This window comes from Mus musculus, chromosome Y (genome assembly GCF_000001635.26).
Source record: "Mus musculus strain C57BL/6J chromosome Y, GRCm38.p6 C57BL/6J".
Lineage (NCBI taxonomy): Eukaryota > Metazoa > Chordata > Mammalia > Rodentia > Muridae > Mus > Mus musculus.
The window spans coordinates 55,213,720-55,240,063 of NC_000087.7; the positions used below are offsets into that span (position 1 = coordinate 55,213,720).

General features: G+C 35.5%; 1 protein-coding gene across 1 annotated transcript; it reads left to right on the forward strand.

The window, feature by feature from the left end:
• Nucleotides 1-26,143, forward strand: Gm20931 (predicted gene, 20931). Its single transcript, NM_001373881.1, has 10 exons — nucleotides 1-44; nucleotides 1,411-1,542; nucleotides 6,873-6,939; nucleotides 7,593-7,627; nucleotides 14,618-14,684; nucleotides 15,261-15,295; nucleotides 22,464-22,581; nucleotides 23,341-23,440; nucleotides 25,470-25,568; nucleotides 25,928-26,143. The coding sequence occupies exons 2-10, from the start codon at nucleotides 1,425-1,427 to the stop codon at nucleotides 25,955-25,957; spliced, it is 669 nt and encodes a 222-aa protein (NP_001360810.1). The 5' UTR covers nucleotides 1-44; nucleotides 1,411-1,424; the 3' UTR covers nucleotides 25,958-26,143.
• Nucleotides 26,144-26,344: the final 201 nt, after the last annotated feature.

A 26,344-nucleotide genomic window follows, 5' to 3' on the forward strand; every position in this document is an offset into this window, starting at 1 on the left:
ACAGAAGGGTGCGGTTTGGAAGGTGTTCTCCTCTTAGATGAGCTGTAAGTGATAGTCTGCCCTGATCAGGGTTGTTGGACAGTTAATCGAGGTGTGACAGGGTGGGGAATCTCAGGCCCAGGAGGCCACTATGTGAGGAAAAGCCTCCTGATCGCCATTTTCTGTGGAATCTGAGGGTGAATGGAAGGTGGAGGACCATATTCATGGAAGAGGATCGAACAGGTCAGGGCCATAGAGAATTGGGAACCCTTGGAAGAGAAAAGCTTGGGGCCTGGGGATAGGATCAGAGAACCAGCTGCAGGACTGTGGGTCAGGGAACAGGGAGCCATTGGTGAGATGCCTTGGCGATTGTCCTGTGTGATATTCAGGATCCCTTAGAAACACACTGAGGATTCCTCCCTCCTCATTGTCTTCTCTATGGTGTGTTCCTTTGGTATAGACTGTATGAACATTGCAGACAGTAGAATGGCATAGGAAGATGAATGAAAAGAAGAAGAGGAGATAATTGTAAGAGATTCATAAGTCATTGGGGATGGATTCTGACCACAGATCTTTCTGTCTCAGTCTCCCATGTATTGGGATTAAAGACTTGCACCACCAAGTTCAGCTTTTTCTCTCAGTTTAGTTTCTGTAGGATGGGATCTATCTTTGTAGTTTCAGCTGGCCCGGCTTGGCCTGGCCTTGAACTTACAATCTTCAGATGTTTGAAATCCTCGGCTTCCCCAAATCCCTAATTTCTCCAATATAAGGTCTTTCTGTGTGGGTGGTGGTGGTAGTTCATGTTTTTTTGTAGACTTAGTGGTGGATCTTTTTGATATGAATATACAGTTACCATGTTCTTTATCTTTCTGGATAGAACTGTGAGTTTACGTTAGACTGAGATAAACTGGTAAACAGAATTGCTGATGTTTTGTTTAAAAATATTCTGTGGGAGATAGGACCAAAATTCAGATACCTCAAAGGTTAAAGGATGTTGCTCATCGTTTTTTGGGAGGAGGGGAGGACTCATATGTTGAAGGTTGGCCAGTTTTTGTCTCTTTTTAAACTGAGAAATGGCAGACTAATAATTTAGGTTCTAAAGGAGGTTTTTAAAGAAGTGAGTTAAAGAAGTTTTTAAAACAAGTTGTGAGGGAGAGGGACATGATAAATGGGATACACGGAGGAAATGGTACGGGTAAGTGTATATATATATGCATCACCATATTGAATATGTACACAGAACTCTCTGATAAAGGCAATTGATTAAAAATATACATGTTAAGTAAAAAAAGAAATGATCTTTCATTGAGCTAAAATAATTATTTGATTTTTTGTTATTTTTAATTATTTAAATGATAATTTTTAATCAGGTAACTAAGTTCTTTTTTTTTCCTTTTTATTTTTATTGTTTTTTTTTTTTAAACTAAGAAGACTACTGAGTTCTTATGAGAAGAATGGCTCTTAAGAAATTGAAGGTGATACCAAAGGAAGGTTACTTATTACTTTTGGACTTTGATGATGAGGACGATGACATAAAAGTTTCAGAGGAGGCTCTTTCGGAAGGTATCGCATTTCCAGTATTAATTGTGTCCTGCAGTTCATTAGACTTTACCTAGTCACCTGAAATGGAAGAAGTCTTTGTTAAGAGTTTACATATACTTCATTTCTAATTTTACCTATATCTCTCTATTCCTATATACAAGGTTTTGCAGCACATAAACCTACTCTTGGAACTATATCAGCATATGTTGAGAGAGAAGAACTTTCTTGATTTCACCTCAAGAAAAGAAATGAACATTGTTCGTATAATATGTTTGCCAAACATGAATTTATTTCATAAAACTTGCAAATAAATTATTTCCTTTCTTTTTCTATTATAACTTTTCCTTATTTACATTTCAAATATTATCCCCGTTTCTAGTTTCCACTCCAAAAAATCTCCTGTCCTCTCCCCTCTCCCCCATCTCCCCAACACATCATCTACCAATTCCTAACCCAGGTATTCCCCCATACTGGGGCATAGGATCTTTACAGGAACAAGTGTCTCTCCTCCCATTGATGCCTGACTAGTCCATCCTCTGCTACATAAGAAGCTGGAATCATATATCCCATTATTTGTTTTCATTGATTGGTGGTTTAATCCCATGGAATTGTGGGGTACTTGTTAGTTCATGTTGTTTTTTCTTCTAGGGGCCTGCAAACTCCTTAAGCTCCTTAGGTATTTTCTCCAGCTCCATAATTGGGGACCCTGTGCTAAGTCCAAAGGATGTCTGTGAACATCCACTTTTTTATTTGTCAGGCATTAGCAGATCCTCTCAGGAGACAACTATATCATTCTCCTGCACCCAATCCCTTGTTGGCATCTTCAGTAGATTTGGTGGTTGTATATGGGATGGATCCCCAAGTGAGGCAGTCTCTGTATTCTTTTATTCTCAGCTCCAATCTTTGTCTCTGTAACTCCCTCCATGATTATTTGGTTCCCCATTCTAAGAAGGAACGGCATATCCACACTTTGGTCTTCCTTCTTCAGTTTCATGGGTTTTGCACATTTTACCTTGGTTATTCTGAGCTTCAGGGATAATATCCACTCATCAATGTGTGAATATCATGTGTGTTTTTTGTGATTGGGTTAACTCTCTTAGGAAGATATCATCCAGATCCATCCATTTGTATAAAAATTTCATGAATTCATTGTTTTTAATAGCTGTGTAGTAATTCATTAAGTAAATGTGCCATATTTTCTATATACATTCCTCTAAAGAGAGTCATCTGGGTTCATTTCAGCTTCTTGTTATTATACAAAAGGCTGCTATGGACAAAGTGAAGCATGTTTCCTTATTACAAGTTTGAACTTCTGGGTATAACCTTATCAGTTTTATGAGGTCCCATTTGTCCATTTTTAATCTTATAGCACAAGACATTGGTAGTATTTTTTTTCAAGAATATCCCCCCTTTGCCCATGTATTCCAGGCTATTCCCTACTTTCTCCTCTATAAGTTTCAGTGTCTCTGGTTTTATGTGCAGTCCCTTGATCGACTTAGACTTGAGCATTGCACAGGGGATGAGAATAGATCAATTTACATTCTCCTACATGCTAACTGCCAATTGAACCAACACCATTTGTTGAAAATGCTGTCTCCTTTCCACTAGATGGTTTTAGCTCCTTTGTCAAAGATCAAGTGACTAAAGGTTTATTTCTCTGACTTCAGTTCTATTTCATTTATCTACCTGTCTACCACTATACCTGTACCATGTAGTGTTTATCACAATTGCTTTGTAGTGCACTTTGAGGTCAGGCATGGTGATTCCACAAGAGGTTCTTTTATTGTTGGGAATAGTTTTTCCTATACCAGGTTTTTGTTTTTTGTTGTTGTTGTTGGTGGTGGTTTTTTGTTGTTGTTGTTGTTGTTGCTTGTTTGTTTTTTTCAAATTCCAGGAGAATTTGTAAATTGCCCTTTCTAACTCAGTAAAGAATTGAGTTGGAATTTTGATGGGGATTATATTGAATCTATAAACTACTTTTGGCAGAACAGCCGTTTTTACTATATTAATCCTTCCAATCCATGAGCATGGGAGTTCTTTCCATGTTCTGAGATCTTGTTTCATTTCTTTCTTCAGAGACATGAAGTTTTTATCATATATATCTTTCACTTTCTAAGTTAGAGTCACACCAAGCTATTTTATATTATTTGTGAGTATTGTGAAGGATGAGTTTTCCCAAATTTCTTTCTCATCCTCTTTTTCCTTTGAGTAGAGAAAGGCCACTAATATGTTTGAGTTAATTTTATATTCACCTACTGCACTGAAGTCATATATATGGTTACGATTTCTCTGGTGCATTTTTGGGTCACTGATACATGCTATCATATATTCTGGAAATAGTGATATTTTGACTTCTTCCTTTCCAATTTGTATTCATTTGTTTTCCTTTTGTTGTCTAATTGCTCTGGTTAGGACTTCAACTACTATATTCAATAGGTATGAAGAAAGTGGGCAGCCTTGTCTAGTCCCTGATTTTAATGAGATTGTTTCATTTAGTTTAATGTTTCCTACTCAGTTGCTGTCTATTGTATTTTTTTTTTATGTTTAGATATGGGCCTTGAATTCCTGACCTTTCCTGGACTTTTATTATGAATGGGTGTTGTGTTTTGTCAAATGCTTTCTCAGCATCTAATGAGGTGATCATGTTGTTTTCGTCTTTGAGTTTGTTTCTATAGTGGATTAAGTTGACAAATTTCCATATATTAAACCATCCCTGCATTACAGGGATGAAGTCTACTTGACCATGATGGATGATCGTTTTGATGTATTCTTTTATTTGGTTTGCAGTGATTTTATTGAGTATTTTTGCTTCGAAATTCATAAGGGAAAATGGTCTGAAGTTTCCTTTCTTCATTGGGTTTTTGTATGGTTTGAATATAATTGTAATCTGGCTTCATAGAACAAATTCAATAGTGTTCCTTCTCTTTTGATTTTGCATATTAGTTTGAAGAGTTTTGGTATTAGGTCTCCATGTGTAAGACCCCGAAGATGGACCTCCTCTCAAGTCCAGTAAAGTCCCGGGATGAGCTGGCCAGCACCCCAATGACTTGAGAGAAATCGACACCTGATGCAAACTGCAAGAGTTTTTATTATCAGCTAGCTAAGGACAAACTCCTTCCACTGTGCAGGGCAGGGGCGTATGACTCTGAGATGTGACAGAAGAAGGTTTTTATTAGCTAGCTGAGGAATTGGGATGAGTTGGGAGGAGAGTTTGGAGGAGATGGGAAGAGATGGGAGGAGTGTTCTTCTCTGCCCAGATGTCCTTGTCAAAACTCCAATTTTGAATCTCTAGCTGTAAGGCTCAGAAACCAAAAGGATTTTTGGTGGCTGTAGAGAACATAGAGTCTCTTTCTGGCTGTATTTTTATAAATCAGGGAAAACAATCTTGGAGAATGTCCAGGTGCTTTACCTTCCAGGGAGAAACGCTCTAAGTTGTGGTCTCACATTTCCCACTCCTTCTAGTACATAGTTCTGATCTTATAAGTTAGAAAATTAAACCTCTGGCCCAGCTGCCAAACAAAGCCAACATGAGGTCACAGCTTTAGGATATGTAAGATTGAGAACCTCAGAAGCCCATTGAATGAGACAAAAGAGCCTCTTGCCATTGGGAGGAGGGAGGGAGGGAGGTTCCTGTGCAGTGCCCACTGTGTGTGAGCAGTGCCAGGCCAGTGGGCCATGGCAGGCTGGATGCCAGAACTGGGCACATGCTGGAGGTGTGGCAGCAGGGCTTGTGAGAATCATCAGGGAAAGTCCTTTTGATCTGAGTTCAAGTTTGCCAGAATGGTGGCACCAGACCAGGACAGGTACTCCTGTTTGAAATTTATGTGGCACCAAGATGGTTTCTGGTTCGTATGTTTTTTGTTTTTTTGTTTTTGTTTAAGTTTTTTATAGTGTTTCAACATTTCCAAGGCATGTTTTCTGACCAGTTGTAGGTCCTTCAAGTGAGCTAGTGGGAGTTATGAAAAAGAAACATGAGGGTCAAACATTCCACCTGCTTCTGTTAAAGGGGGGGGGGTCCCCAGTTGAGGAGTTCGAATGGTGTAAGTTTAAATTTCCCTGTGGTGTTCCATACTCAGAACAAGGTGAAGGGAAAAAGAGCTGCATAATCTTTTCTGCAGGTCTCTAAAACCAATTTAGTCAAGGTTTCTTTTAATGCTCTATTCATGTGTGTTTTTGAGCTTTACTAAAGTTTCTTTTATGAGTGTGGATGACATTGCATTTGGCGTATAAATGTTCAGAATTGGGAATTCATTTTGGCAAATTTTAACATTGATGAATATGAAGTGTCCCTCCTCTTTTTTTTTTGATAACTTTGGGTTGAAAGTCGAATTTATTTGATATTAGAATGGCTACTCCAACTTGTTTCTTTGTAACATTTCCTTGGATAATTGTTTTCCAGCCTTTTACTCTAAGGTAATATCTGTATTTGTCCCTGAGATTTGTTTCTAGTATGCTTGGTCTTGCTTACACATCCTGTCTGTTATTCTATGTCTTTTTATTGGTGAATTGTGTCCGCTGATATTATGAGATATTAAGGAAAAGTAGTTGTTGCTTCCTGTTATTTTTGTTGTTAGAGTTGGAATGTGATTCATGTAGCTTTCTTCTTTTAGGTTTGCTTCAAGATCAATTTCTTGGTTTTTCTAGAGTGTAATTTCCCTCCTTATATTGGAGTTTTCCCATTATTACCCACTTGATGGGCTGGATTTGTTCGAGCATATTGTGTAGATATCGTTTTTTTTTTCACAGAATACCTTGTTTTCTCAATCTATTGTAAAATTTTTTGATGCGTCTAGTAGCCTTGTCTGGCATTTCTTTTCCCTTAGGGTCTGTATGACATCTGCCCTGGATATTATGGCTTTCATAATCTCTGGGGATAAGTTAGGTATAGTTTTGATAGGATTTCCTTTATAAGTCACTTGACCATTTTCCCTTAGTGCTTTTAATATTCTTCTTTTTCTTTTCTTTTTTTTTTATTATGCATTTGGAGTTTTGATTTATATATGATGGAAGAAATTTCTCTTGTGGTCCAAACTATTTGGAGTTTTGTAGGCTACTTGTATATTCATAGGCAACTCTTTCTTTAGGTTAGGGAAGTTTTCTTCTATAATTTTGTTGAATATATTCACTGTCCCTAAATTTGAAAAACTTACTTGTCATTGATACCTATTATCCTTAAGTTTTGTCATCTCCTTGTGTCCTGGATTTTCTCGGTGTAAATATTTCCTTTCTAAAATCTCTTCCAAAAATTTACATGGAGAGTTTTTCCAGATAAATTCAAATCGATAGTACTTTATTAACTATTACTTATATAGAATCCTTTCAAATGTTTCTGTTTTCTATTGTTAATACAGTAAAGAGCCCAGCATTTGATAAAAATGAGAATATATCGCCTCAAGCAGAAGCAGATGAAGATATGGGGTAACATTTTCAATATTTTTTGCCAGCTCAATAGATTACTTCATAAGTAGTGTTTGTATTACCTTCACTGGAGAAGTAGATTCAGGAAGATAGCAATACAAATCAGACACTGCTATATGTTGAGTTCAAGCCCAGCTTGAGGTCCTTCAGACCTTGTGATAACAAACACATAGCAACTAGTATAATATGACCACCTGCCTGAGATCTTCCAAGATATACACACAAAGAAAAGGAGAAAAATCATGAAAATAAGAGGGGGACCATCTGGCAAGAAGAAGGGTCTCAGCAAGAGTGGGAGAGTAATGAATAAACTACTGTGGGTGTAAATGTATGAATTGGTAAAAGTAAAGGATACAAGATCACTTTGATACTCCACCATGTAATATATACATACATATATATATATATATATATATATATATATATATATATATATACACATACATACATACATATATATATATATACATACATATACATATGTATATATATATGTATATATATATATATGACATTTGTTCTTAACCAAACATTATATATTTATTATAAATAATTAAAAGAAAGTTCTTTTTAAAGTTTTGTGTGGGTAAGAAAAATGCCTACCAGTCCACTATATTTCTTGCATTAATTTTTTTATTTTCCGTTCTTCACAGAGATGAAGTAGACAGTATGTTGGATAAATCTGAAGGTATGTGTTTTTGGAGGTATTTGCCTGTTTTTTAAAGAGGTCAGAAGAGGGCATCAGATTTCTAGACTGTATAGCAAAAGGGGATAATTTTGGGTTCACAGTAATTGTAGTTTCCTTTAAAACACATATGAGACAACTTCTCAGCAAACATTCAGAATGCAAGATTAGCTGAAGATGTAGCTCAGTGGTAAATCACCATTTAAAAGTGATGAGTTTCATCTTCAGTGGCAAAAATAAACAAACAAAAGCAAACAAAGAAACAAAACAAAACAATAACAATAAAAACCCCAAACAAACCAACAAATGCACCAAATTAACAAAAATCCTACTAAACAAGGAAAACACAGTTATAAGTCTTGCAAATGAAATGTTAGGTTGTCCAGTTTGCCAAATTAACTGCAAATTGTAAAATGAGCAAGAAACCCAGTTTGCTCTTTTAAGGAAACAAGCAAAACCAGCAATAAGCATTTTAGGAGCCTAAACTTAGGCATGATTAGAGAAGAAAAAAAAATATACAGTGGCTACCACAAGAGAACAAACCTCTCAGAGGGGCTAGAGAGATGGCTGTTTTGGTAATGTGCTTTATTTGAAAATATATAAATTAAGGAGGGGGTCTTAAATCGGCTTTAAAAATGCAGGCTGCAACCCAGTGAAAAGTAGTTGGAGACAGCTTGCTGGCTAGCCAGGCTAGTGGCATTGGTGAGCTGCAGATTCAGAGAGAACCTGTCTCATGTTTTAAATTTGGGCAGTCAGAGGTGGTTCATGCCATAATCCCAGCAGTTGGTAACCAGGGTGAGGTCCAGGACTACAACCCTGCCTTGAAAAAAAAAAAAATGGAAGTTGGAATGTGATTGAGAATGCAGCAAATGTCTATTTGTCGCCCTCTTATGCATACTTATACTGGAATGTATATGCATCAGTTTTTTACAATACTCTTTATCTGATTTACACAATCCATTAAAATGATGGTTTTTGTCTTTTTGTTTTTTCTCTATGAGCAAATTGTCAATATTAAGAAAGTGTTATAATTTTGTAATCTCCACTGTATAGTACAAATAAACATCTTTCAAGAAAAATGATCAGCACACCTTAAAAGACACAAAGGACAGGGATGGAAAGATGGCTTAGAAATTAAGAGCACTTGTTGTTCTTGGACAGAACCAAGTTTTAGTTCCTAGGACCCACACAATGGCTCAAAACCATTTTTAATTCTATATCCATGGGTTTTGGAATTCTCTTCTAGTTTCTATGTGCACCACACATGCATGTTTATAAACACAAACATGCAAAAACAAATTACTTAAATAAATAAAACAATTGAAAATTACAAACAACAGCACCTTCATCTGAAACAAAGTAGGAGAGTCTTGTTTGGGGTCCGTTTTATTTTAGCTTTCAAGTTAGTATTGTAAACTTGGAAAATGGAAAGCCTCTGGGTAGTAGTGGCAGCTAAAATACTACCTCCTTTTTGCTCTTCAATGACAGACGACTGATTGAGCCTTTCTCACCCTTAGTACACATGTGCAAACACTGCCAATCAGCAAGGGCCTTGGCTGAGATTGTTTTCCCGCTATCCAAACCCTGTTACCCAGTATGCTTTGTGGTAGTCATCAAGCCGAGTTCTTGTGGAAGCATGGTAGGGAGAAGTCTCAGTAGAGGTAGTCAATTGTCTGTTGAAAGATGATTAATACTGTTTGAGCTGGGGGCCTGTGTGGGGAAGAAGGTGGAGGGGTGGAGGTGTTACTTTAGGAGTAAGGAGAGGAGGTGACCCTCACTGGACTCAGGAAGGTACTGCTTCCAGGCTCACAATCAACTTTTCCCTCTTAGGTCTCTGCTGAGAAAAACAGAGAACTTCGCTAAGGGCAGGGGTTTGAACAGAATTATCTTCTAACAGAAAGCAGGAAGGCCAGGGAATTGGAGACCCTGGAAGTCTTCTTGGGGCTTGGGGAGGTGAGGAGTGAGTAAATTGGAAGTCAGTTAGTGGAGCCAACAGACTAAAACCTTCTTTTAGCTGCTGCTGCCTGCCAGGAATTCATTAAAAACGAACTGAAAACCAGTCTTCATTTACCTCTACCTGTTGTTAAAATGGCAGATTCCCGAAATTTCTATGTATAGGCTCCAATTGCCTCAAAATACAGAGGCTCCTCTCAGCCTCAGAAGTGCTGGGACTTCAGACATAATTCAGGCCAGGTTGTTGTTATTTATTTGTTGTTTTGGTTTAGGACAGTAAGCTCTAACTCTATATCTCAGGATTGTCTGAAATCTCACCTGCAGCTTTGACTGGCCTTGAAACTGAAGTCCCCAGCCTTACAAATGTACCTGGGCCTGAGGAAATATGTGTTCTTTATTTTTTATATTTAAATTTTTGTTTGTTTGTTTGTTTGTTTTTTATTCCTTTTTTCCTTGTTGAAGATTGAAACCAGAGCTTCTTGCTGTAGCAGTAAAATATTTGTCCAGCCAGAAAAACTTTATATTTTAGATCTGCTTTAGATTTGTATTATGATGAAAAAAATTGAGGAGCTTGGTTATGATAAAAGCAACCATGATTTCATTTGGAGATTGAGATGCAAACACATTTACTCTAATTTATCAAAACCCTAGCAACAATGGGACCAAAATTTAGATCATCCTGTGATTGCATATAAACCCACTTGAAGTCACAGTTAAAGCCATCATATTAGGTGTGTGTGTGTGTGTGTGTGTGTGTGTGTGTGTGTGTGTGTTTATTTACATTTCAAATATTAGTCATTTCCTGGTTTCACCCCAGAAATTCCCTTTACCATTCCACCCTCCCTCTGCTTCTATGAGCATGTTCTCCCACCCACCAACACCCATGTCCCTGCTCTGGTATTTGCCTACACTGGGACACCAAACTTCACATGACCAAGGACCTCTCCTCTCACTGATGTTTGACAAGAACATCCTCTGCTATGTATTTAGCTGGAGCCATGGTCCCCCTCTTTGTTTGCTGGCTTCGTCCCTGAGTGCTCTGGGGGGAGGGGGGCGGTCTGCTTGGTTCATATTATTGTTCTTCCTGTAAGATTACAAACCCCTTCAGCTCCTTCAGTCCTTCCTCTAACTCCTCCACTGTGGACCCCATAATCAGTCTGATTGTTGGCTGTGAGCATGAGCCTCTGTTTTTGCCAACCTCTGGCAGAGCCCCTAAGGACACAGCCTTATTAGGCTCCTTTCAGCAATCATTTGTTGGTATCCACAATAGTGACAGGGTCTGGTGTTTATATACGGGATGGATCCACAGGTGGGGCAGATTCTGAATGGTCGTTCCTTCAGTCTCTGCCCTGCACTTTGTCTCCATATTTCCTCCCAGTAGTATTTTGTTCCCCATTCTGAGAAGGACGGAAACATGCACACTTTTTTCTTCCTTCTTAAGGTTTATGTGGTCTGTGAATTACATTTTGGGTATTCTGAACTTTTAGGATAATATCCACTTATCAGTGAGTGCATACCATATTTTTTCCTTTGGGATTGTGTTACCTCATACAGGATGATATACTTTAGACATATCCGTTTGCGTGTGAACTTCCTGAAGTCATTTTTTCTTTATGGTCACTATACATTTTTATCACTATTTCTCTATAATACAGCTTGAGGTCAGGGATGATTCCCCCTGAAGTTCTTTTATTGTTGTGAATAGTTTTACAATATCCTGGATTTTCGTTATTCCAAATGATTTTGCATATTGCTCTTTCTATCTTTATAAAGAATTAAGTTTGAATATTGATGGAGAGGGCATGGAATCAGAGCTTACTTATGGCAAGATAGACATTTTTACTAAATTATTTGGGACACCAATCTATGGCCATGGGAGATCTTTCCATCTTCTGAGAATTTCAATTCTATCTTCAGAGACATGAAGTTCTTGTCCTACAGAACTTTGACTTGCTTTTTTCGTGTCACACCAAGTTATTAAAATATGAGACTATTGTGAAGAGTGTTGCTTCCATAACTTCCTTTTCAGCCTGTTTATCCTTTGAGTAGAGGAAGGCTACTGATCTATTTGAGTTAATTGTATATCCAATCACTTTGCTAAAGTTGTTTCTCAGGCTTAAGGGTTCTTTAGAGGATTTTTTTGGGGTCACTAAATATACTATCTTATTACCTATTAATAGTGATATTTTCATTTGTTCTTTTCCAATTTTTAACTTTTTGACCTCTTTTTGTTGTCTATTTAATCTGGCTAGAACTTCTAGTACTATAGTGAATAGGTAGGGAGAGAGTGGGAAGCCTTGTCATATATTAGTGGGATTGCATCGAGTTTCTCTCCATTTATTTTGATGTTGGATCCTGGTTTGCTACTATGTTTAGTTATGGGCCTTGCTTTCTGAATCTATCCAAGACTTCATCATGAAGGTGTGTTGATTTTTTTTAAATGATTCCTCAGCGTCTAATGAGATAATACTGTGTTTTTTTCCTTGAGATTCTTTACATATTGGATTACATTGATGGATTCCCATATATTGAACCATTCCTGTATCCCTGGGATGAAGCCGCTTGATCATGAAGGATGATCATTTTGATGTGTTCTTGGATTGTGTTTAACAGGATGTTATTGAGTACTTTTGCATCAATATTTATAAGTTAAATTGGTCTGAAGTATCCTGTCTTCATTGGGTTTTTGTATGGTTTGGGTATAAGAGTAAATGTGGCTTCATAGAACAAATTAAGTAGTGTTCATTTTCTTTTGTTTTTGCATAATAGATTGAAGATTGTTGGTATTGGTGTTTCATTGAAAGCCTGATAGAAATCTGTACTAAACCCATCAGATACGGGGCTTTTTTTTTTTTTTTTTTGAGGGGGGAGCTCTTAATGACTGCTTCTATTTCTTTGGGGATTATGGGAGAGTTTACAGGGTTTATCTCAACCTGATTGAAATTTAGTACCTGACATCTGTCTAGATAATTGTCCAATTCATCCAGATTTTCCACTTTTGCTAAGTTACAGGCTTATATAGTAGGATCTGATGATTTTTTTGGATTTACTAAGTATCTGTTGTTATGTCTCCCTTTTCATTACTGGTTTTGTTAATGTTGATATTCTCCCTGTGCCCTGTAATTAGTCTGGCTTATGTTTTATCTATCTTGTTGACTTTCTCAAAGGTACAGCTCCTAGTTTGTTTGATTTTATGTTATAGTTCCTTTGTTTCCACTTGTTTGATTTCAGCCCTGAGTGTGATTAGTTCCTGCCTTCAACTCCTCTTGGGTGAATTTCCTTCCTGTTATTCAAGGGGTTTTAGGTGTGCTGTCAACCTACTACTGTATCTTCTCTCCAGTTTCTATTTAGAGGCATTCAGAGCTATGAGATTCCCTTTAACACTGCTTTAGTTGTGTTCCACAACTTTCGGTATGTAGTAACTTCATTTTTTTTTAAACTCTAAAAAGTCTTACATTTATTTTTTTTTTATTTCTTCCCTACCTGATTTATCACTGACTGGATTTTTGTTCACCTTCTACGTGTACATGGGTTTTCAATTATTTATATTATTATTTCAGATCAGCCTTAGTCCTTGGTGATTAGATAGGATGTATGAGATTATTTGGATATTTTTATATCTGTTGAGGCATGTTTTGTGACTGATTATATTGTTAATTTTGGAGAAGGCGTCATGAGGTGTTGAGCAGAATGGACAATTTTTGTTCTAGAATAAAATGTTCTATAGATATCAACTAATGTATTTGTTTCATAACTTCTGTTAGTTTAACTGTGTCTTTTTTTAATTTTTCTTTCCAGGATCTTTCCATTGATGAGGAGGGTTGTTGAAGTCTTCTGCTATTATTGTGTGTGGTGCAATGTGCATTTTGAGCTGTACTAAAGTTTCTTATATGAATATGGATGCCATTGCATTTGGACTATAAATGTTTAGAATTGAAAATTCATCTTGGTAAATTTTAACTTTGATGAATATGAAGTGTCACTCCTTGTCTTTTTTGATAACATTGGGTTGAAAGTCAAATTTATTTGATATTAGAATGGCTACTCCAAATTTGTTTCTTTGGAACATTTGCTTAGAAAATTGTTTTCCAGCCTTTTACTGTGAGGAAATGTCTGTCTTTGTCCCTGAGGTTTGTTTCTGGTATGCTGGGTCTTGCTTACACATCCAGTCTGTTTGTCTATTTCTTTCTAATTGGTGAATAGAATATGGTGATATTAAGAGATACTAAGACAAAGTCTTTGTTTCTTCCTGTTATTTTTGTTGGAATTTTGTTCATGTAGCTATCTTCTTTTAGGTTTACTTCAAGATTAATATCTTGCTTTTGCTAGCATGTGATTTCCCTCCTTATATTGGAGTTTTCCCTTTATTATCCCTTGAAGGGTTTGGTTTGTTCAAAGATATTGTGTAAATATTTTTTTTTCACGGAATACCTTGTTTTCTCAATCTATGGTAAAATAGTTTTACTGCATATTATAGCTTTGGCTCTTATTTCTGCTCTCTTAGTGTCTGTATGATATCTACCGTGGATCTTATGGCTTTCATAGTCTCTGGGGAGAAGTTAGGTGTAATTCTGATAGGAATTCCTGTATATGTTACTTGACCATTTTACCTTACTGCTTGTAATATTCTTTCTTTGTTTTGTTCATTTGGTGCTTTGATTAATATATGATGGCAGGGATTTTTGTTTTTGTTGTTGTTTTTCTGGTCCAAACTATTTGGAGTTCTGCATGCTTCTTGTATGTTCATGGACATCTCTTTCATTAGGTTAGGAAATGTTTCTTTTATAGTTTTGTTGAAGATATTCACTGGCCCTATAATTTGGAAATCTTACTTCTCATCTATACCTGTTATCCTTATGTTTTTTCTTCTCCTTGTGTCCTAGATTTCCTGGATGTACTTAATTTTACTTAATTTTTAAAATCTGTTTCAAAAACTCAAAATGGGCAGTTTTTCCAAAGAAATTCAAATTGATAGTACTTTATTAACTATTACTAATATTGCATACTTTCAAATGTTTACATTTTCTATTGTCAATACAGTAAATAATCCAGCAATTGGTAAAGATGAAAATATATCGCCTCAAGTAAAAGGAGATGAAGACATGGGGTAATATTTTCAATTCTTTTTCTTTTTTTCTCTTTTTTTTTCTTTCTTTTTTTTTTTTTTTTTGCCAGTTCAATAGAGTACTTCAAAAGTAGTGTTTGTGTTACCTTCACTGGAAAACTAGATTCAGGAAGATCAGCATTTCAATGTCAGATGCTGATATATGTTAAGTTCAAGCCCAGCTTGGGATCCTTTAGACTTTGTGATCACAAACACATAGGAACTCATACAATAGGACCACCTGCATGTGATCTTTGACACACTCAAAAGGAGAAACATCATAAAAATAAGTAGGGGACTATCTGGGGGAAAAAAGGGTCTTGGCAATTGTGGGAGAGTTATGAATAAACTCCTTGTGGGGTGTAAACGTATGAATTGTTAAAAGTAAATAATCCAAGTTCAAGTTGGTAGTCCACCATATATTTTATATGCATATGACATTTGTTCCAAACCAAACATTATATATTTATTATAAAAAATTAAAGAAGGTTCTGTGTAAAGTTTTGTGTGTGGTAAAAAAAATGGCCTACCAGTCTACTATATTTCTTGCTTTAATTTTTTATTGTTCTGTCTTCACAGACATGAAGTAGGCAGTATGTTGGATAAATCTGGAGGTATGTGTTTTAGAAATATTTCCCTGTTTCTTGAAGAGGCCAAACGAGGGAAACAGATCTCTATAGAACCTATAGCATAGGGGGATAATTGTAGGCTTCACAGAAATTATAGTTTTCGTTAAAAAATACACACAGATAACTTCTCATCCAACATTCAAAACTAAAGATTAACTAAAGATGTAGCTCAGTGGTAAAGCACCATTAAAAGTTATAAATTTCATCTTCAGTGGTGAAAACAAAAACAAAAACAAAAAACCAGCAAAAAAAAAAACAAACCCAGCAAATTAAAAAAAAAAAAAAAAAAAAAAAAAAAGCACCAAAGAAACAAAACACAGCAATAAGACTAGTAAATGAAATGTCAGTTCGTCCAGTGTGCCAAATTAGCTGCAAATTGTAAAGTGAGCAAGAAAACCAATTTGCTGTTGTAAGGAAACAAGCAAAACCACCACTAAGCATTTTAGGAGCCTAAACTTAGGCATGATTAGAGAAATAGAAAAAGAAACCAAACAAACAAAAAACAAACAAACAAAAAATTGCAGTGTCTATAGCAACAGAACAAACCTTGAAGAGTTGCTAGAGAGATGGCTGTTTTAGTAAAATGTTTTTCTTGAAAATAAAAGTGGGGGCCTAGAATCCACTTCTAAAATGCAGGCTGCCAACCAGTGCTGAGTAGGTGGAGACAGCTTGCTGGCTAGCCGAGGTAGTGGCATTGGTTAGCTGCATATTCAGAGAGAACCTATCTCAAGTTTTAAGTTGGGTCAGTCAGTGGTGGCACATGCCTTAATCCCAGACGTTGGGAGGCAGAGGCAGGGAGATTTTTGATTTTGATGCCACCCTGGTATACAGGGTGAGTTCCTGGTTAACCAGAGCTATACAGATAAACCCTGACTTGAAAAAAAAAACTGAAAATGAAAAAGAAATTTGGAATATAATTGAGAATAAAACAGATGTCTATATCTGGCCTCCTTATGCACTCATATACTGAAATGTATACACTCCATTTTTATCCTGAAACTATTTATGATTTACACAATCCATTAAAATTATGTTTTTTTGTTGCTGTTTTGTTTGTTTGTTTGTTTGTTTTTCTGTTTCTGGAAATAGACAACATTAACAAAGTCATTTTTTATACTCTCCATTATATAGTAAAATTAAACATCTATCGTGAGAAATGGTCCAGCACACCTTAAAACACACACAGGATAGGAATGGAAAGATGGCTTAGAAATTAAGAACACTTGTTGCTTTTGTACAGAACCAAGGTTTAGTTCCTAGAACCCACATAATTCTCAAAATCATTTTTAATTCTAGATCCAGGGATTTTGGCATCCTATTCTAGTTTCTAGGGGAACTAGTCATACATGTTATATAAATACAAACATGCAAAAACACTTTAGTTTAAAAAAAAACCAAAAAAAAAGAAACAAAAAAAAACAAAACAAACAAACAAACAAAAAAAAACAATTTAGAGTTACACAGAACAGTCCCTTCATCTGAAACAAAGTAGGAGAGTCGTCTTTGGAGTTCATTTTATTTTAACTTTCAAGTTAGTATTGCAAACTTAGAAAATGGAAAGCCTCTGGGTAGTAGTGGAAGTTAAAATACTACCCGCTTTTTGAAGCTTTAATCACAGATGACTGAAAGAGCCTCTCTTACCCTTAGTACTCATGTGCAAACACAGCCAATCAGCAATGGGCTTGGCTGAGATTATTTTCCTGCTGTTCAAACCCTGTTACCCAGTATGGTGGCTACAAAGAGTTCTTGAGGAAGCAAAATTCTTGAGGAATCATGGTAGGATGAAGTCTCAGTGGAGGTAGTCAATTGTCTGTTGGTTAATCCTGGTTCAGCTAGGGGTCTGGGTGGGGATGAAGGTGGAGTTTTGGAGGTGTTTCTTCAGGAGTAATGAGATTAGGTGACCCTCACTGGACTCAGGAAGTTGCTACTTCCAGGTTCACAATCGACCTTTCCCACTTAGGCCTCTGCTGAGAAAAACTGAGAACTTCACTGTAAGTGCAAGGGTTTGAACAGACTAGCTCCTAGCAGAAATCAGGAAGGCCAAGGAAATGGAGACCCTGAAAGTATTCTTGGGGACTGGGGATGTGAGGAGTGAGTAAACTGGACTTCACTTAGTGGATGAAACAGACAAAACCCTCTTCTGTGCAACTGCTTCCCACCAGGAATTTATTAAAAAGAAACTGAAGACCAGTCTACATTTTAACGTGTTGTGAAAATTCCACATTGCCGAAATTTCTATATATATGTTCCAAACTGCCTCAAATACTAGAGGCTTCTCTCAGCCTCAGAAGTGCTGGGAATTCAGACATAATTCAGACCAGGCTGTCTTTATTTATTTGTTGTTTTGGTTTAGGAAAGTAACCTCTAGCTCTATATCTCAGGATTGTCTGAAACCTCAATTGCAGCCTGGACTGGCCTTGTACCTGAAGTCCTCAGCCTCAGAAATGTAATGGGGCCCGAGGAATCATGCCTTCTTTATTTTTTATATCTAAATTTTGGGGGTTTTTATTTTTCATTCCTGAAGATTGAAACCAGAGCTTCTTGCTGTAGCAGTAAAATATTTGTCCAGCCAGGAAGAATTTTATATTTAAGATTTGTCTTAGATTTGTATTGTGATGAAAAAGTTTGAGGAGCTTGGTTGTGATAAGAGCAACTATGATTTTATTTGGAGATTGAGATGCAGACACATTTACTCTAATTTATCAAAAAACTAGCAGGAATGGGAAAAATTTAGATCATCCTGTGATTAGATGTAAACCCACCTGAAGACACAGTTAAAGCCATCTGTGTGTGTGTGTGTGTGTGTGTGTGTGTGTGTGTGTGTGTGTGTGAGTGTGTATTTATTTACATTTCAAATATCAGCCATTTCCTGGTTTAATCCCAGGAAATCCCTATTCCATTTGACACTTGCTTTGTTTCTATGAGCCTGTTCCCTCACCCACATACTCCACCTCCCTACCCTGGCATTTGCCTACACTGGGGCATGGAGCTTTCACAGGACCAAGGACCTCTCCTACCACTGATGTCTGACAATACCATCCTCTGCTCTATATGCTGCTAGAGTCATGGGTGCCCCTCTTTGTTTGGTGGCTTAGTCCCTGAGTGCTCTGGTCTGTCTGCTCGGTTCATATTGTTGTTCTTCCTGTAAGGTTGCAAACCCCTTCAGCTCCTTCAGTTCTTCCTCTAACTGCTCCCCTGGGGACCCCATGATCAGTCTGATTGTTGGCTGTGAGCATCAGCCTCTGCTCTTGCCAAGCCCTGGCAGAGCCTCTCAGGAGACAGTCATATTATGCTCCTATCAGTAAGCACTTGTTGGTATCCACAATAGTGACTGTGCCTGGTTTCTGTATATGGGATGGATCCAAAGGTTGGACAGAATCTGGATGGTCATTCCTTAAGTCTCTGCCCTGATCTCCACATTTCCTATCAGGAATATTATGTTCCCCATTCTAAGAAGGACTGAAACACCTACACTTTTGTCTTCCTTCTTCTTCAGCTTCATGTGGTCTGTGAATTACATTTTGGGTATTCTGAGCTTTTAGGATAATATCCACTTATCAGTGAGTGCATACCATGTTTTTTTTTTCCTTTGAGATCACACAGGATGATATATTTTAGATCTCTCCATTTCATGAAGGCATTGTCTCTGTACCATTACCATACATTTTTTATCACTATTTCTGCATAATACAGCTTAAGGTCAGGGATGATTCCCCCTGAAGTTCTTTTATTGTTGAGAATAGTTTTGGGATATTCTGGAGTTTTGATATTCCGAATGGTTTTGCATATTGCTCTTTCTGTCTCTACAAAGAATTGAGTTTAAATTTTGATGGAGAGTGCATGGAATCTGTAGATTGCTTTTGGGAAGACAGCCATTTTTACTAACTTAATCTATGACCATGGGAGACCTTTCCATCTTCTGAGATTTTTCAGTTTCTTTCTTCAGAGACTTGAAGTTCTTGTCATAGAAATCTTTCACCTGCTTGGTTTGAATCACATCAAGGAACTATAATTTGTGACTTTTGAAAGGTGTTGTTTCCATAATTGCCTTTCATCCTGTTTATCTTTTGAGTAGAAGAAAGGTACTGTTTTGTTTGAGTTAATTGTATATCTAGCCACTTTGCTGAAGTTGTTTTTCAGGTTTATGGGTTCTCTGATGGAATTTTTGTGGTCACTTAAGTATACTATTTTATTATCTGCTAATAGTGATATTTTGATTTATTCCTTTCCAATTTTTATTCCTTTGACCAATTTTTCTTTTCTAGTTGCTCTGTCTAGAACTTGTAGTACTATAGTGAATTGGTAGGGAAAGAGTAAGAAGCCTTGTCTAGTCCTGTCTTGTCTTATTTTAGTGGGATTGCATCAAGTTTCTTTCCATTTAATTTGATGTTGGCTTCTGGTTTGCTTCTATATTTAGGTATGTGCTTAAAATTCTTAATCTATCCAAGACTATTATCATGAAGGTTTGTTGAATTTTTTTCAAAAAATTTCTCTTCATCTAGTGAGAACTGTGTGTGAATTTGCTTCAATATATGTGTGCATGTTTGGATGTGTGTGTCTGTGTGTGTGTGACAGATACATATATATGTATCTGATGAATCCGATTGTTTCATAACTTCTCATTAGTTTCACAGTGTCTCTTTTTCATTTCTTTTTTTCCAGGACCTCTGCGTTGCTCAGAGTGGGGTGTTGAAGTTTCTCACTATTATTATATGGGGTACAATATGTACTTTGAGTTCTAGTAAAATTTCTTTAGGAATTTGGTTGCCCTTGTATTTGGAGCATAGATATTCAGAATTGTGAGTTCATCTTTGATGAATTATCCTTTGATAAGCATGAAGTAACATTACTTACCTTAAAAAACAAAAAAAAAAGTACTTTGTGAACCTCCTCTTTTCACAGTAGGCCCTCTTGACTACTGAGGCTTTTTTGTAACAGCTTTGAAGGAATTTTAAAAGGAAAAAAAAAAGATGTAAACAATTTCACAGTTCCATGTACTCATAGCTAAGTGATATGTATACAAAATTCTGTACATGAACATATTTTCATTGATCCAGTGCTAATTTTATATTAAGTCAGTTTCTTTTCTAGGAGTCTTCTGTGCTTCCTTCATTATATGGCACAGTGCAAAACTGAATTCTTTAATGTAACCCTTATAACTTATTTTTAAATTTTATGTTATGGTTATTGTTTTTTTTTTTTCTTTCACGTGTGTATGTGCACAACTAGTGTGTCTTGTACCTGAGGAAGCCAGATGAAGGCCTTGAATCCCCTGAAACAGAAGTTATAGGTAGTGAGCCACCTTGTGGGTTTTGGTACTCCAATCTCAGAAAGCTGGAAGGGAACCAGTGCTCTTAACTGCTGAATCATCTCTCCAATCCCTTCATTGTTTTTTTTTTTTCTTTTTATGAAATGAATTATGTAACTGTAAGTGGAAGACAACTTACTAAACAATGAGAGAATGATACTCAGATTCTAAAGTATCTGTTTTAAATTATATGTAACTGAATGCTAAGTGAGCTTTCTCAGAAGACAGTAACTTGTCTTTGAGATATGGTGTCATTATGTAGTTCAGGCTGGCCTGCATTTTCCTATTTAACCTATGCAGTCTTTACACTGGAAATCTCCTGCTTAAGCTTCCAATACTAGGATCATACACACACAAAAAAACATCTTTACATGGCTTACTAAACAATGCTCCTAATACCTATTTTTGGACTTATTTATGTGTATTAGTGTTTTGCTTACAGTTATATATGTGCACCACATGTGTACCTGTTGTTCAGATATCAGTTGATTATTTCAGATACCTGGAACTGGAGTCAGATAGTTGTGAGCCACCATATGAGTGCTAGACACCAAACCTATGTCCTTTGCAAAGAACAGGAAGTACTCTTAACTGCTGAGCCATATCTCTACCCCCATGAAACAATATTATATTTTTAAAAAATAATATTTTGCTTCTTTCAAGTTACCCATTTTACCAAATTATTTTTTTTTCAACTGAAGGATTTGCTCTATTTAGAGGAGGCAGAATAATCATTTAATAATCTGATTTTGTCTAGTACTATGTATGGTGAGAATATTAAACATGTACACCGAAATATAGCTTCATCCTAGTTACTGAAAGCTAACTGTGCATGCTAGAAAGGTACTAAACATTTTCTGAAGCATTACAATTTTCATGAACTGCAGCAGTTACTGATCAAAAGTTCCTACCATAATTTTCTTCAAGTGTTTTTTTAAAGGATATGTTCTGAAATATAATTACCAATTCACTTTAGAAATAATTTTTTTTTGATTAAAATAAAACTTGGAGATCATTGTTTTAAACATAGATTTTAACATTTTTATCTATTCTTATTTATATAGGTATTTTGCCTATAAGTATGTCTGTGAGTCATATACATATGTACCTGGTGCATGCAGAATTTAGAACAGGGCATCACATCCCCTGGAACTGGAGTTGGAGATATTTGTGCACATTATGTAGGTGCTAGGAATCAAACGCAGGTTTGATTCTGACAGGGTCTCATTTGTAGCTCTGTCTGTCCTGGAACTCAGTATGTTGACCAGGTTAACCTGGAATACACAAATATCTCTCTGCCTTTTCCTCCAGAATACTAGGATTAACATGGGAACCAATATGACCGGTTGCCCTCTTATTTTAATTGAATATTTTAAACAATGGGTCTAACAGTTCCACAGTCAAGTTTGTTCTTTCAGTTGCATCATCTTTTTTAGATTTGGAAAAGAATTAGCCTTTATTAAAAGTGTTTCCTTATGAAGAATTAAGTATACTTTTGATCCTTTGTTTTGTGCATTAGTTCTTTTGAAAACTGTTCTTGAAGCTCAAAATTATTTTCCTTACAGAAGTTAAAATTCAGATAAGATTAGATATTTCTTATCCAAAATACATGGACTGTTTTTTTCTATGTTGTGGAACATTTCTGTAGACTTTACAGGTTGAACATCCTTCATCTGAACATACCAAACCCTAAGTATTCTAAAGTATGAAGCATGTTTGTGATATCTATCAATTAATTTTAAGTTTCCATAGCATTATTGAATGAAATTTATCTATATCTATTTTTACTTGAATACATGGAATCATCTAATTTTTCTTCAAAATGACTCTTTATTTTTAATATAGATGACATTTATAAGACGCTTCACATAAAGAGAAAATGGATGGAAACTTATGTCAAAGAATCTTTCAAAGGCAGCAACCAGAAATTAGAAAGATTTTGCAAAACGAACGAACGAGAGAGGTAGAGTTGTTATATTTGTAGGGTCAAATGTGTATCATTTTAAAAATTATATGTGGCTGAAGTTAAAAAAAAATTATATCATGTCTGATTCTTTAGTAAAAATGTGTGGCTTTGATTTTGTCTAAACAGTTAACCCTATAACATCATGCCTTCAAGCAAACTAAATCTAATTCATAGAAATCTATGAAAATTTTATTTTCTGCTTTAAGTCAATGTTAATGAGATTTAAATTTTAATTTACATTCATTGTGGAAATACAGAAGTCTTGCACATAGTCTTAGGAATGTAATTTATGGATTATTATGTTTAACAATATTCAAAAGGAACAACTACAATTACATATGCAGACAATTTGTATATTTTAGTTGACATGTTTTGCACTGTCTTTACTAAGGCAATGTATGAAAAATAAATTAGAACTTATATTTGGTAGAAAATAATGAAAAAAAAACCACATTGAAATATAATTAAATTTTGTAAATGTATATATATATATATATATATGTGTGTGTGTGTGTGTGTGTGTGTGTGTTACGTGTGTGTTGTGTGTGTTTATAATTCTTTAATTTTGAAAAGCTAAAACGTAAATGAAAACCTCTCTGATAATATGTTAGCGGAAAAATCTATAATGATTTTCCATTAGATATTTTATACTGCTATTTTTCTTTTTATAGTATGAAATGTTCAATTGAATTTGTTCTGAGTGTTCATTTTCATATTGGTATGAAATGTGCCTGCTTTTGTTACTGTGCTTTACAGGAAGAACATCAACAACAAATTTTGTGAGCAGTATATAACTACATTTCAGAAGTCTGATATGGATGTACAGAAATTCAATGAAGAAAAAGAAAAATCAGTGGTTGGTACCATAAAAAAACTTAATATTTAACCTAGTATTACTAAGTAGGAATGGAACAACTAGCCTTGAGTTGAGCATATGAAACTAAATTAAGTTCCATTATCTATTTATCCTTGCTTCTGTTCTAGTCTTACTGAGATATAAACTATTGATTGCATACTATATCAATGAAAACGACTAGGCATTTTATGGTATACCAGATCATAAATTTTCAAGAGGCAGACATTTGCAGAAAGATCAAGAGATGATTACCAGTGACTACAAAAAAAAAAAAAACAAAAAAAAACAAAAAAACCACAATATATCAGAGTTCAAAGAAGAGAGAAAGCTTATTTATTGGTTTCACCTGGACTCTGTTGTTTATATTAAAAAACCAACTCAATTTGGTAAATCAGTTCTTACAGTCCTAAATTTAGTAAAGATTTAGTAACAACAGAGGATGGAAACAAACAATCTCAACAGCCCTGGAAGAATTTTCCTGTGGAAGAATATCAGCAAACAATTTTAGATCACGTCTCCATTACTCTACCTGTAGAGTCATCACCTGGTTTCCAAGTAAGATCTGAGACAACGATAATCATATTAACTATTTTATTTTATTTACTGGTTAATAGTTTGGAAAGTATTCAATTTGAAAGGAACAGCAAATTCATTCTTGCCTCAGAAGGCATTGAGGAACCTGCCATTATGAGTCAGTTCTGGAAAGAGATAGGAACTAAAGATAAATAATAAATACTCCAATTGAAGACAGTTTTTAAACATTGGACTCTGGATGACATTTCAAGGGAAAGTGATCATCCCTGTAAATAAGGAGTCTAAAGACAGAACAGCAGGGTACTTCAAAATTTGTAATTCTGCATATGGCAGCTGGTGAGAGGGAGCCAGTAAAGGAAGAGAACCACTGGTAGAAAGAAAACTACCATGAGTGAAGGAAAGTTTTAAAGAAGAAAAGATCCCTAAATGTGTCATATGCTGCATGTGGGCCCAATAAGATTGATTTACAGGGCTGGAAGATGGTTTAATTGGTAATCTTTCTCCCGTGTAGGCATGGAGACCCCAGCTTATATTCCCTGCATTGGGATGAATGCCCACACCACCACCAACAACAACAAAATAAACAACAACAAACTAGCAACACTAAAAACAAACCACCACCACAACAACAAAAAAAAGTTGGTGTGGTTGTGAGCATTTTAAAACAACCAATCTCAGATTTAGTTCAGAGAAAAGAAGATCTCCAGATCTTTGTAGCCACCAGGTGTAGCATAAATGATGAGCTCTAGGTTTAGTGAGATTCTGTCTCTGAAACAGTACTGTGAAATCAAAGATGACACCCAATATTAACCCTTTGTCTCCAAATGTATGCAGGTGCACTTTTTTTAAAGATAAGCATTGCAAATTAGAGGTAATTTTACTTAATTATGATGATTTGAGTGCAAATGTGAGGTAAAAAATTGATCACAGTGAATAAAGGGCAAAACAGGATTGTAGTAGCCCAAGGTGAAAAGGTGTAAAGGGCTTGTCTTAATTTTTTTAAAATGCAAATTATCATGGTTGTGCGCAACCCTAAAGAATACAATGAGAACTTTATGTTACTACTTCTATATGTTGCTTGAGATTGGAATCTAGAGAAAACCAATCTAAGCTTCCAAGACTAGGATTTTACCGAGTTCATGTATACATGGTGCATGCCTATAAACATAAGAACTTGGGAGGCTAAGGCCAGTCTGTGCATTATGAAAAACTCTTTCACATTAAAAAAATTCCTACTCCACAATTGGTAGCATAATGTTATTTCATATTATTGTAAATATATATATATATTTAGTCAAAATAGTTGTTAAAATTTTAAATCAGTTGGAAAACTATTCCTTTTAACTTTCATATAGAATTATTTTTGCTCACATAAATGTTTTAGTATTAGATATACATTTAGTGTTTTATTGTTAGACTGCCATGCATGTTGCATGGTAGTAACAACAAAAATAAACAGAATTGTTATACTAATGTTTTCCTTTTACATTTGTAGAATAGTTGTCAAAAAGAACAACAAGCATTGAAACTGTCCAAATGTAGTCAGAACCAGACCCTGGAAGCAGTTAAAGAAATGCATGAGAAGTCCATGGAGGTATGTTGCACATGGTCCATAAAATGACCTTAGGAATCTAAATATGTTTTAATAATCATAAAGTTTTAACTACTTATTATTTTGAATTATTTCTTACTGAAATGACTGCTATTATCCATAAAATCCTAATGGCTTTGTATGAATTATTAAAGATATAAAATGATAAAATGGGAATTTGACCTCAGATGTACCTCATACTTTAATAACACTATAATTATCCTGCTTTATTAAACATAACCCTAACACTAACCCTAATCCTAATCCTGACCTTAACCTTTACCCTATACATCATCTGCACAGAATCTTTCATATTTGTATCCTTGGGAATTTATTTAATAAGAGGTACTTTTCTGTTTTAGGTTTTGATGAACTTGGGGACCAAGAACTAAGAAATGCTTTTTGGTGTAGATGGTGAACTGAAAAAAAAAATGTCTATGTTTGAAAGAGCCATCATGGAGGATAATCTGAAGTACTCTTCTACTTTCCCATCTTCAGAAAAATGAAGCATGAAAAATTTTCACTTGCTGGTATATATATAAAACAAATAAAAAAATCTCTAACTTTTTTGTTTCCTATGAAACAGAGTTTTAAAGTTTCTTTAATCCTTGTTATTCTGATGATTCTGAGAAGGAAGTTAATCCCAGTGATGTGATTACAAAGTTAACTAGCAGTTATACCTTTAGAGTTAAAATAGAACTTCTTTATTTTTAAATATCTTTAATCATTTTCTTGTTTAAGTGTAAGTGCATCTTTATATTAACTTCCAAAGGAAATCT

What these genes read in the sequence shown, in the direction of transcription:
- Gm20931 (NM_001373881.1), top strand. Translation starts at nt 1,425, where the DNA reads ATGAGAAGAATGGCTCTTAAGAAATTGAAGGTGATACCAAAGGAAGGT. An exon ending in TATGTTGGATAAATCTGAAG is followed by an intron (nt 7,628 to 14,617) that starts GTATGTGTTTTT and finishes TTGTCAATACAG; the next exon opens with TAAATAATCCAGCAATTGGT. An exon ending in AAAACGAACGAACGAGAGAG is followed by an intron (nt 22,582 to 23,340) that starts GTAGAGTTGTTA and finishes TGTGCTTTACAG; the next exon opens with GAAGAACATCAACAACAAAT.